The sequence below is a fragment of the Castanea sativa genome, chromosome 12 (assembly GCF_040712315.1).
Source record: "Castanea sativa cultivar Marrone di Chiusa Pesio chromosome 12, ASM4071231v1".
Taxonomy (NCBI): Eukaryota; Viridiplantae; Streptophyta; class Magnoliopsida; order Fagales; family Fagaceae; genus Castanea; species Castanea sativa.
In genome coordinates this window covers 39512886-39525102 of record NC_134024.1, presented here as the reverse complement: position 1 = coordinate 39525102, position 12217 = coordinate 39512886, and the positions used below count along the sequence as shown (strand labels likewise).

At 35.5% G+C, this 12217-nt stretch overlaps 1 protein-coding gene across 3 annotated transcripts in view; it reads right to left on the bottom strand.

Annotated features, from left to right (window-relative positions):
- The window catches only part of LOC142619251 (myosin-6-like), a 29420-nt gene that overhangs the window by 1629 nt on the left and 15574 nt on the right, over positions 1–12217 (bottom strand). For all 3 annotated transcript variants that reach the window (XM_075792311.1, XM_075792312.1, XM_075792313.1), the window contains 23 exons: positions 12094–12131; positions 11859–11985; positions 11561–11731; positions 11339–11470; positions 11122–11231; positions 10973–11033; positions 9651–9828; positions 9317–9522; positions 8914–9033; positions 7274–7372; positions 6168–6380; positions 5422–5561; positions 5175–5286; positions 5040–5084; positions 4842–4925; positions 4569–4739; positions 2871–3023; positions 2523–2708; positions 2130–2255; positions 1953–2023; positions 1777–1876; positions 1514–1570; positions 234–290 (listed from right to left, as the gene is read on the bottom strand). In XM_075792311.1, coding sequence (XP_075648426.1) covers positions 234–290; positions 1514–1570; positions 1777–1876; positions 1953–2023; positions 2130–2255; positions 2523–2708; positions 2871–3023; positions 4569–4739; positions 4842–4925; positions 5040–5084; positions 5175–5286; positions 5422–5561; positions 6168–6380; positions 7274–7372; positions 8914–9033; positions 9317–9522; positions 9651–9828; positions 10973–11033; positions 11122–11231; positions 11339–11470; positions 11561–11731; positions 11859–11985; positions 12094–12131 — 2757 coding nt within the window. The remainder of the gene's footprint in view (positions 1–233; positions 291–1513; positions 1571–1776; positions 1877–1952; positions 2024–2129; positions 2256–2522; positions 2709–2870; positions 3024–4568; positions 4740–4841; positions 4926–5039; positions 5085–5174; positions 5287–5421; positions 5562–6167; positions 6381–7273; positions 7373–8913; positions 9034–9316; positions 9523–9650; positions 9829–10972; positions 11034–11121; positions 11232–11338; positions 11471–11560; positions 11732–11858; positions 11986–12093; positions 12132–12217) is intronic.

Genomic DNA, 12217 nt, shown 5'->3' with positions numbered 1-12217 from the left:
TTAACTTCTATGTATAAATGATTTAAATATAAATATATATATATATATATATTCAGGTTGGGGCGGAACGAGCTAAATCTGTCCCTGCCCCGTCACCTCTTTAGGGCAGGGAAAATCAATGTGGGGCAATTTTGCCATCCCAACTTAATTCCTTTTTACTAAAGGCCTTCTTGCTGCTAATCAGTAATCTTAAGTCACACTGCAAAGAGTGAGAAAGAGAATGAGAGACTTACAGGGCACAGGTCATGGGTGATTTCGTCGTAGGAAATTCTATATTTCTGATGTATGACCTGTGGATCAAAATCAGTGAAAACCAAGTAAGTTCTATATCATTAGAGCTACAGTTACTTAAGAGAGAAAATTTGGACCGTGATAATTTCTAGTTAAAGCTGCCAAAGAATTTTCTAATAACATGACATTATGCAAAGTAAATCCACAATAGTTGATAATTCACTCATTCATTTAAAATAAAAGAAAATCCACAATGTTTGTGTAAGGTACGTATCTTTCAGTACAATGTGAAAGGAACTATTATCAGATGTAACAATAAAGCAACGCCTGAAGAAGGTCCAAGACCACTTTTCTAAAAATCATGTTGCATTTCAGATCGGAAATACACGAAATACACATATTCAATCCATAAATCAGATTATTTTTATATATTTAGTACATCAATCATGTTGAAAATAATGCAATGTGTTGACATGTCACTGATATAACTTGTGGATTAGCTATGAATACATTATTTATAATTACCTATTGCCAAATCATCCACAAAACACACAAGGGAGTAGATTCTATTTTTTTTATAGGTAAGTTACACATGCACAAGTGGGTCTTAAACCCATGACCTCACCCTCCAGCTAACACTTGCAACGGGAGGTGGTGCCAATTGAGCAAGAGCTCATTGGCACAAGGGAGTAGCTTGATATTAAACAGTCAAATGTTTTTATGGCTTTTAAATAATGTACTATTATCTACCCATCTATCAGCTGAAAGTAATAATGCCATGATATTGCATTATATTCTTTTATACTAACCGAAGTTTGATTTCGAAATCCCTTTTTCTATATAAGGAATAAATACATTAATATCAAAAGGGGGCGTACACCATGAATACTGGGAGTTTGCAAAAGATTTTAGTTTTATCGTTCTTTAACCTGTACACAAATTATCTCTGACCAAAAGAAAAATAGAAATTATCATTATTTATTGTATTGTCATACCTTTTTTATAATATGACAAAGTTCCAAGCTTTTCCAATAGATGATACAAATTTCAGACACTATCCCCAATTAATACTGATATTTCATATAAGCATCAACTTAAGACCACCACCCCCCCCCCCCCCCCCCCCCCCAAAAAAAAAAAAGATATGATTTTCTAGGTTATATGGACTGATCACATCCAATTATCAACAACTCAGATGAACAGATAACTAAGGTACTTAAGCAACATTCCAAATATCATAAAATTCGACAACGGTTAAGGTAGAAGCCATGGAGAAGCTTACCAAGAACCCAACAGCCTGTCTTATGTGCTTAAGTTCATCCCACGATGGGCCTGCAAACTGCAATCCAAGGAGATCAAGTTATGAACTTACAGAAAACTATGTATGCATATGGAAAACAAAGTGTTTCATAGGTTGATGTATGTATACGCCCAAAGACTCCCTTTTTTATTTTTTTTGATAAGTAACATACGCCCAGAGACTCGATGTCTACATGCAACAATTATTAAAATTAAGAAGTTGCCCCCCAAGAAACTAAAGTTTACCTCTTCTTTTGCTTGGCAGCACCATAGCTCCAGCTCAGCTAACCCAGCTTTAACATATTCCCCATTGCTAAATGTACAACACTCACGACGTAGAAGAAGACTGGAAAGTCATAACAAATTACAATTTAACTAAACTTTTCAGTATGCATTGATGAATGAAGAAAAAAACTAATTACCTATTAAAGAGTTGAACGTTGATATATGAGAAAGTTTGAGTGTAGATCTTCTGGACAAGAACTGGAGGCACCTGAAACCCCCCAACAACTATAATCATTTCTGTGAATTTAAAAGATAAAAACAGTTTGGCAATACTCAAATTTTGTAACTTTAAAATCTACAATGAAGTTCCATACAAAATTTTCTTTCAGTGTACTGAGAAGAGTGTTGAGGCCTTCAATAATGCTTAGCCAGTGATTTGTTGGAGAATCTTTTCCAAAGGACCGCCCAGATCTTAGTACACCCTTTGACGTTCTTGGTGCCTATATATCCACATCACAGGTTACACAAGCAACACACTAACTTTTAAGATAAAACAAAAAAAATGCTGCTGACAGATTATCCCATAAGGTTATGCATAAGAACTTCCAAAAGGCAATATTTTAAAAAAAGAGGCAGTCAATCAAGTTTTTACAAGGCAAAACAAAAACAAAAACAAAACATTATGGGCATTTGAGCTTTAGCCCTCCAATGTTAGTAGGACAACCACAAAATATATTTTAATGGAGTTCATAAATGAAAGAAAGTACCTGGATACATAATGACAGCAACGATGACAACTCCTTCTTCAGGTTGTCTCGGATAATTCCATATATTTTCTCCACATAGGCTGTGAGCTGCTGCTTGAAAAGCAAAGCTGGGTATTTAGCTTCTACCTGGCGTACTACATCAAATGCAGAAACAGGAAGATTGGCAGAAGAAGGAGAGCGAAAACCCTGCAATTGAATGACCATATCATATTACATTGATGAAGTAAAGTGTTGATACTTAATTATTATAATTTTGCATCACAAAAGACAAGTCAGATTACATAAAATGAAACAGAACAAATTTTTTCAAGCTAAAAAAAGAAACAAAATGAAAAATAGAATCTATACCATTGTCATCCTCCCAAATAGGGATGTTGGAGCAGGAGGTTTCCGAGCAGATGCACCACTTGCACCAGACCCCTTTAGACTTTTTTGGAGCAAGAACAATAAAGTAGATGTATTTGATAACCAATAAGCCATATGATTATTGTCATCTTGATCCTGAAATTTAAAAGATATATTATTTTTAACTTCTAATATTAGAAAGAGCACACCAAAGAAAATATGAAATTATTAAATAACTGATGGAAATCAAGCAAACCAATCTAGCATATATGCATATACAACAGTGATTATGAAAAGAGAGAGAGTGAAACTAGCAGAGCATGAATCACTTCAATTAATTTTCACTAATTAAAAGAAAAGAAATTTTTCTTTCTACTAAAAAAAAAAGCAGCTACTTCTTCCACACTTCTGACAACTTGGAGACATCACTAAAAAAAATGTCCTACTAGACCAAAGTTGGGGAAGGCAGGAAAAAAGAAACAACTGCAAATAGCTGGTCAACTTTCAATAACATAGTGCTCTACATTTATAACATAAGCCTTTATTGCACAATGAACAAAAATTGCATAGTAATGCCTGTTTTTTGAAGTCAATAGAAAATGAAGATGGTTGTTGCCTATTGTTAGAGAAATAGAAAGATAATATTATGGGTTGTACCCTTCTGTTGTATGGGTGGCACTCATCTAGAAGGGTCTAAAAGATTATTGTGATGATGTGCCTTCAAAAATATTCCCTATCTATTGTAACTACCTTTTCTATATAAGAAATGAATAGTAAGAGAGCAGTGAACTATGAATTTCCAGCTCCCCCTTTTATCTGCAATATCATCTTTTATTCCTTTTCTTTGAAATGGTATCAGAGCCTTAAACCCCTTGGCCCTCAACAGGAATTGTATGGTAAGAAGGCTGTAAACTAAGAATTTCCAGCTCCTCGTTCTCTGTGGACTATCATTTTTTATTCCTTTTCTTTGACATGGTACCAGAGACTTGGCCCTCAACAAGAATTGAATAGTAAAAGAGCTGTGAACTAAGGTTTTTCTTTCTTTTCCCTTTGCTACTCATTTCTTGGTCTTTATCTATGCACCCTAACGTTGGGTTAAAAACCTGGTTACCAGGCATCTGAGTGTTGTTGGATGGTGAGTGAAGACGTAGGTTATGGTTTGTCTTCACCACCATTGCTGCTGTCATTCTTGGTTAAAGGATGAAACAGAAAAGATGCCCAACTGAGGAATCTAATAATTCGCAGAAATCCCAGATGGTAAACACAAGAATTTTGAAGAAACAATATGTCTATAATAACAGGAAACAGTAAATTAATCCTAGATTGAAGGTGGAAGTAAAAATTGATCATTGATTATAAAGTTGTCAAAGGTTAACAAACTTGCACAATGATACAAAACATCAATATGTGGAAATCAGAAACAGTAATTCCACCCTGCAATCAAAAAGAATACAATTACACTGTACTTATAGCCATATATACCATTAACCTTAATGTTTTATTATTGGGCACAAAGGGATACTTAGGGTTTGTGCTTTCATAGAATAGAATTTGATCTGAGGGTGTGCCTCTTAATGTTTCATTAAAGATAATCAACTCTCAGATGCATGATCTTTCTGAAGATTTACATCAATAATTGGATGCTTCAAGAGTACGGAACAATCACACACAAAACAGCCATAAGCAAAGCAATCTAGTTACCTCAATGGCCGAACCAATCATCTGGATGAGACGATCAAATACACTAGTCCTTTCAGCTTCAAAAGATTTCCAGTGGAGAAGACATTTGTAGATGGTAAATGCTGCAACAGGCTTCCCATGACTGAACCCAATGTTTTTTATGACACAGCTAATAAGAGCATCAACGTTCTCCTGTAACAAAAGCAAATTTCAAATGTCAAAAATAGTCAACCTACACTCTTAAAAAAATTAAAGCATAGGCAGCTGAAGAACATGATTTTTTTTAACACAGACATGTTGCCGTTCAGCATTGGATCTTCTGAACTTGCTATCAGACTCTGTATTAAATTTCTTAACGGGTGTTGCACTCTGGGATTCCTGCAAGAATAAACTCTTTTCAATGAACACAAAAGAGGAAAGAGTACAGCAAGTGGACTCATATAAACAAATATTAAAAAAGAAACAAATATGAGGGAAAAAAAGAGTAATTACATTAGCTTTGTCCTCATCACTCACATAATGACCATTTTCCTGTCTCTGCAAAGAACAAAAAATATATATATACAAATATAAATCAAAACTAGAGATAGAGAGAGGATGAGGATTCACTCAGTGGTATAGGTTTACCTGAGTTGCTGGAGTCGTCGGATGCTCTGGTGCCTTTTTTACAGGCGTTAGAAAGGTTTGCTGCCGAAGAATTTGATTTTCAGACTCAACGTCAGAAAATTTTTCTTCAAGCCTGCAAATAAAAATAACAATAATCATGATGATAAAAATGAAATTTGAAAAGAGAGCTTTCATCCTGTGTTCAATATGTAATTAGATCTATACTCAAATCTATGTCCAATATTACAAAACAGACCATGGCAACCACCTTTGCATAGCAGTCTTTAGCTGAATTATTTTTGATTCTGCCTCCAAAGCTTGCTTCAACCGCTCTTCACTAATTTTGTTTGCCTCTTCATATCTTTTCTCAGTTTCATCAATTTTCTTTTCCAGTGAACTAACCATGGACTGCAAAATATTTCAAGAAAGCAATTGATAAGCACAAAGAAATGCACAGGTTTGTTCTCCCAAACTAAGGAAAGTTCTTGGGATGGCTATAGCAAATCAACAAGGCAGTATGTGATGCCCCAATTTGATTGATTGTGTGATGTGTGTGAATGTGTGATGAGTCTCATATCGGGTATTTACAGGGTAGATCTGGGCTTTATTAACAACTACAAGAAACCTCAATTGTGACTAGTCCTTTTGAGGTATAGTGCAAATGTGACTAGCACTTTTCCTTGGGTTGTTACATATGATATCAAAGCCGGCCCGATAATCCCATGTAGGCTCAAAAACATTACCCCACGAAGTGGGCCCTAACAAGGACAGTAGGGATTTAAGTGGGGGAGATTGTGATGCCCCAATTTGATTGATTGTGTGCTATGTGTGGGTGTGTGATGAGTCCCACATCGAATAGTTACTACGTAGATCTGGGCTTTATTAACACTACAAGAAGCCACAATTGTAACTAGTCCTTTTGAGGTATAGCGCAGATGTGACTAGCGCTTTTCCTTGGGTTGTTACACAATATCCCTCAGCAAAATGCAGCTCCTACACTTTCAACCACCTTACCTTCAGCTTTTCATTTTCACTGGTAAGCTTCTCCAGCATTTCATTGTCAATAACCGGAACCTCCTGTATAACAGGGACTTTCTCTATTGTCCTTTTTGCAGCCTCACGTTCCTTCTCAAGCATTGCTTTTGTTTCCTTAAACTGAAGCTGCATCTCTTGCAAAGTAGACTGTAGTTTTTCATTTTCTTGTGTTTTAGCTTCCTCTACATCGGCCTACACAAATTGGATATATTAGGAAATGGAAAATATGAGAAATGTAATAAAATTTCAAGAGAAACATGTTTAAGAAACAACACACACAAAGATAAATATATTCTTCTATATATCTTTCTACAAGCAAAAGAATACAGGCATTCTTCAATTACACATGCCAAAATTATAGTAGTTACAAAAACATAGCTCCATAAAGTACAAACTGAAGTTCATGAACTATTTTAAGGTGAAAGCACCTAAAAGTTCTTATAGAAGTCAGCCATAAAAATTTCAAATTTTCCACAAGTGAAATAAGATAAAGAGACCTCCCAGCATACAATGTATCCTTGTCCCTTTTCAGTTCGCAATTTGTAGGCAATTTGTTAGGAATTGAGGACAGAAAGATTAATGGAAGTGGGTTGGGTGTGTTCAAAAGACTGATTCTTACATAGATGGCAGCATCAAAAACCATCAGCGCAAGATCAACCAGATAATCACAATGAAATTTTTTTTTGCTTGTCTTACCCCTTTTTATTCAAAAATACTTTCCTTTCACATATTTTTTGGTTTCATCCACTACGCAGCGCTAGAGTTTCTAGTACGAACAGAAAACTTTGATCACATACAGACACACAGAAACCTAAGTTCTACAAAAATATATAACACATGTTTGTTACTCTATGATTTACTATCAATGAGATAATATGGTTCCATTCTTCTCCTGAACCAAGAATTGCTATCAAAAACACTTTAATTGAAAACTTAGCCATACTTCAAGAGGCCAAGGTCCACAATTCCAGAAAATAGATAAGCCTCGTAGAAAATTCATGGACTTGACTGCATGTTCGGATAAGTAATGCGATGCAGCAACATAACTCAACTTTCAATAAATTTGCAGTCGTATTAATACTTACCCTCATGCGTTTCTCCAGTTGTAATCTCCATGTCAATTCTTCAACTTGCTTTTCCAATTTATTTTTGGCAGCTTGAAGAGCACCAGTTTCCCTTGCAGCCTGTACATAGAGATGAGAAAAACTAAGAGCCCCGAAATATCACATACAAAAGCGAAAATTGACAAACTGTGCAGTGCAGCATAAGAAAAGCCACATTATCAAAAAATAAAGTAAAGCGATCATAAATGACTTGGCAAGTAGAAAAACCACAGGCTATTTCCTTTACTTTCTTTTCGTTTTTTTTTTTTTCTGGAAATTACATAACTCGCTTGTTTTGTTTTGATCTTGAGGGTGCTATAATAAAAGCCCAGTAACTCAATATCTGCCTCATATATGAAGCTGAATTTTTATAAGATGCTTTTTTTCTATTTACAAATTAAGCGCTCGATTAAAAAAGGAGGTTGTCGGCTTTCTGTGGCTGCAGAAAGCCTGAATCAGTATTCAGTGCAAAACTATACAGCATTATACTTTTTTTTGATAAGTAATGAAAATTTTATTAAAAAATGAAGAACAGCCAACCCAAGTACATTGGGAATGTACTATACAGCATTATACATCCCTATCATTCTGAAATATATCAAATATAAGCAGTGAGATTGATTAGGAGCACTTGTCAAGGACATTAATTAGCAAAAAGGAGTGACAAAGCATTGCATTAGTTTCAATTTTTTAATGTGAGAAAATTGTGAGGGTAAGGTGACAAGCTTGGTGAGACCCCAGAGATCATCAGGAGAGTGAAGTTGAGTGGTACTGGTTTGAGAAGTCAAGACAAAATGGGGCAGTAAAGCTTGAGAGAAAGGGAGAAGGATTTTGGTTGCTATGAGAAGAATGCGGTGGCTGTTGATAGTGTGGGGTGCCTAAGACAGTTAACAAATCACATGGTGAAGGAAATTGTAATTCAAGTATAGCCAACGAATGTTGAGGTTGACAAATGATGCTGGAAGAGATGATCTTTCTAAGTATTTCCATTGTAAGATAATGCAGGGTGACTGCACAAACCATTAGTGTTTGCTGTTAGATGATGGAACTCTGTCCTTTTAGCTAGCAAAAACTACAACCGCCATAAATTGACGCAACTATTGGTCAATACTTAAAATAAAAACCTTGATGCCAACCCCTTGTAAAGAGAAATAGAATCAAACAGTTCCTTTAGTTATCCCTTTCTTTCAGTTGTGAATTAGAAGGATTGAAGGAAAGCTACTTATTGCCATCAGCTCTAGAATCTGAATGCCATATAAAATATGTAGGTTATGGATCTTAAGATAGAAAAGACTTCAAATTTATTATAATTATTATTATAGGTAAATAGGGGAAGGGGGGCTGAAGGGGTTCAAATCCCAAAGCCAGGTACCACAACAGATGCTGGAACCACTGGAATATCCCTCAAACTCCACAAAAGACTTCAGCCTTTAGTTGAAAACAATGAATACATGCTTGAAAAATAATATGCATTTTACCAATTTTATCAGATGTCTCATTACAGACAAAATAACATTAAATCTCATTGTTGATTTTATCTCGAATTACAATCCCTTAGCAATTTAATTATATAAGACCTTATGAAATTGAAAAAAAAAGACAACAATGGAAGAGGTAATCACCATCTTAAGCTGGCGTAGTTCTTTTCGAGCAACTCTTCCTCTCCATGCACACTGTGTCGCAATTGTAGCTTTCTTTATCTTCATATAATGTAGTCGTGCCAAGAATTTGCGACACTGGCTCTGCAATTCAGAACCAAAAGTATTCCAAGATTGATAGTTAATAAAAGAGAAAAGAAGAATTCAGCGACACGGCTAAACAGCAAAGGTAAGACAATTGCGCGGACAGCTCCTTGAGAGAGATGTCTGAAGTCACAAGTATGATGTTGATATTTCAAAACATTTCAACGTTGTAGAATAACATAAAAAATGAAATTCAAATATAAATCTAAAATAAAATAAAAATAAAAAGATGCTTAGGAGCCTTTTAAAAATAGTGACACATTTTGTTAACAATTTACTTTACCTGAATAATAATTGCTGCTTTAGTCTGCCTTCTAAAGCGTAGCTCAGTCCGAGCGGCCATTCCACGCATTCCCCTCTGAATAGAAACGGCAGAGGAATACAATTCTGTGTAAGCTTTCCTAGCAAGATACATGCGCAAGGCTCTCTGGATCATCAGACAGGAAGCTTCTCTTCGCATGCCCTCGTAAACTTGCCGAGCAAGTTGTCCTGCAATCAGCACAGACAAAAGCTAAAAATAAACATAGACAAGTAATGTCTCAATAGACAGGACTACAAACTATGACCTAAAACGTCAGAATGCCCCCAAGAAATGTCCAGAATTAAATTTAAAATACCTCTGCATGCCGATTGAAGTTGTATAACAGAACGACGCACCAAGACATAACTTTTGCGAGCCAAATAAGAGCGGACTTTCCTTTGAATAATGCTGGCTGATCTTCCTAAGACCTCACTCCTAAGGGCATCTAGTTCTGCCATCTGACCAGCCCTAAGAAATATCTTAGTTTTACCAATCTGCAAAAAAAACAAACAGGACCAGAAGGTCACAAAAACTATCCAGCAAATAAATGTATGAACATGTGACAAATCAGCATTTTACAACAGCAAAGGTAAACACTAATTAAGTGCCACGAACTAATCTATATACCTCTCAAGCCCCCACCCCCCTCCACCCAAAAAAAAAATATACATATATATATATATATATATGTATGTATATATACACACCACAAATAAGCAATAAGGCAATATACTATTTGAGTGTGGTTTTAAAAAATCTCACTCAACATCAAAAGATTAAGGAGGACACTCAACAGCTTCCAGCATTCCTCAGACTCATAAGATTAAGGGACATATGACTAAAACAGAAGACATCATTATCAGTTCATCATCCATGCTAAATCAGATTCCAGTAGGCTTTTTCTTCTTCCTGGAAATCCTAAAATTCACCAACCCATGAGATTGTAGTGCTAAGCATTTTTTTTTTTTCTCTGTTGTGAGGAAATCTCCTGTTATCTCCTACCATCCTTTTAATTTCAATACATCCATTAAAAGGTATAATCTTTCTGTTGTGAATAATCTTACCATGTTCAATGCTCAAATGGGGTAAAATAGTATTATAGAAATTAACATCAAATAATTTTAAGTACAACCCATCTAAACACAATAAAATATATAGGTGGGTTTGGGACGAGTGAGCTTGGATTTCTCAAATAAAAATGGGACAGATTTGGGATAAGATTCATAAAACTAATCGGTTTTAAGACATATATTTTAGTGTCTTCTGTTCAGGTTTGGGAAGGCCTGCTCCATTCTAAACCCAACCCGTTGCCATTCATAACAAGAAGTTACATCTCCTCACATATAAAAGACAATTTTTTTTTCCTAAATACATTTCATAATAAGCAAAGATAAAGAGCCACAACAAACTAGATAGAGTGTAAGATGAAAAAAAGATAGCAACATAAATTAGCATCCATCGTGCAAAGGGGGACAACAATTATTTTCTTCTTAATGACGTTAAAGTATCTCTCCAAGACTTATGTTACGACCACATACTAAATTTTGGGGAAAAAATAACGCACAACTGAGCAAGAGAAACATAATTATGACTGAACCACAGCTGTGACGAATGTCAGATCACCCATCAAATAATTACCTGATAGCCTTTAAGTCCAACCTTCTCTAAAAGCCTCTTGCAAGCAGCAACCTCATCAGAACTAACATTTTATTATTATAAGAAACAAGTTAGGACCCTTGATGGCTAGGCAGCATCCAACAGAAAGAAAAACAATCAAAATACCTTACCTTCCATCCAAAACTTCAGGTGCTAGGAGGCCAAATCTGTCTACAAATTCAACAAAGGGTTTTCTAGTAGGAAATCCAGCACAACTTATCCTAATTGCCTCCATGACTCCCTGAAATAAGATGCATAATGCCATATAAACTTAAACAGACTCATTCAACTTTAAACACAATACAAACATGTACAAAAAACCAACACATAAGATATCAACATTCTTACCCCACACCGTAGTTGTTGTAGAACATTTTTATTCTCAAAGATTGCTGGCTTAAGAAGATTATTGGGTTTTACACAACGAATGTAATGCGGCTCAGTGGAACTGAGAGTTTCAAGCAACTGCTGCAATTGTTGCTGCATAAGGTACAAAAGAGGATTTTACAACCCACAATACAGAAGAAAGAAGCATTAATTTGACTTAAAAGAAGAGGAACAATATCAGACCTTGAACCGTGAACCTATTGAAGAGAACTTTGATGATTTGGATGAGTCCTCAGCTGAAGGTGGAAACAAACCTGCCACAAAGGAGCATTTCGAAGCACTCAAAAGTGCCTGATGTTCAGCAACAACGTAGTCCTTGTTCTTGTCCAGGAATTGTTCTGTTTGATAAGTGACCTGAAAATCATGTCAAGTTCTCAGTGCATGTATTTTTAAAACAAATACAATTACATCTTGCTTCTTAGGTCTAAATTTTATGACATATACATCACTAAAAAAAAGGATACAAATAAAGCATACTTACATCACCAGCGTAATGGCAAATTGTGAAGTCACTACGCGATAATTTTGGTTTGGTGAAGCGATTATGATTTTTGAATGTCTGGTATAGCTTTTGGGCAAATGTCTCATGCGTTGATCTTGGAAACATACTACAGAACACACAACTTAGCAATCTCACAACCAAACAGTCTATTCATAAATTTTTATGCCATGATATAAAACAATAAAAGCAATACACCATGCAGTTCAGTACTCACCAAGCTTCATCCAAGAGAGCAATAATGCCACCAGGTTTCTGAAAATCCACGTACATACAAATCATCAAAAAAGACGAGTCATGAATAAAGTGGAAACAAAAGACAGATGCAGAGTGAGAATCAT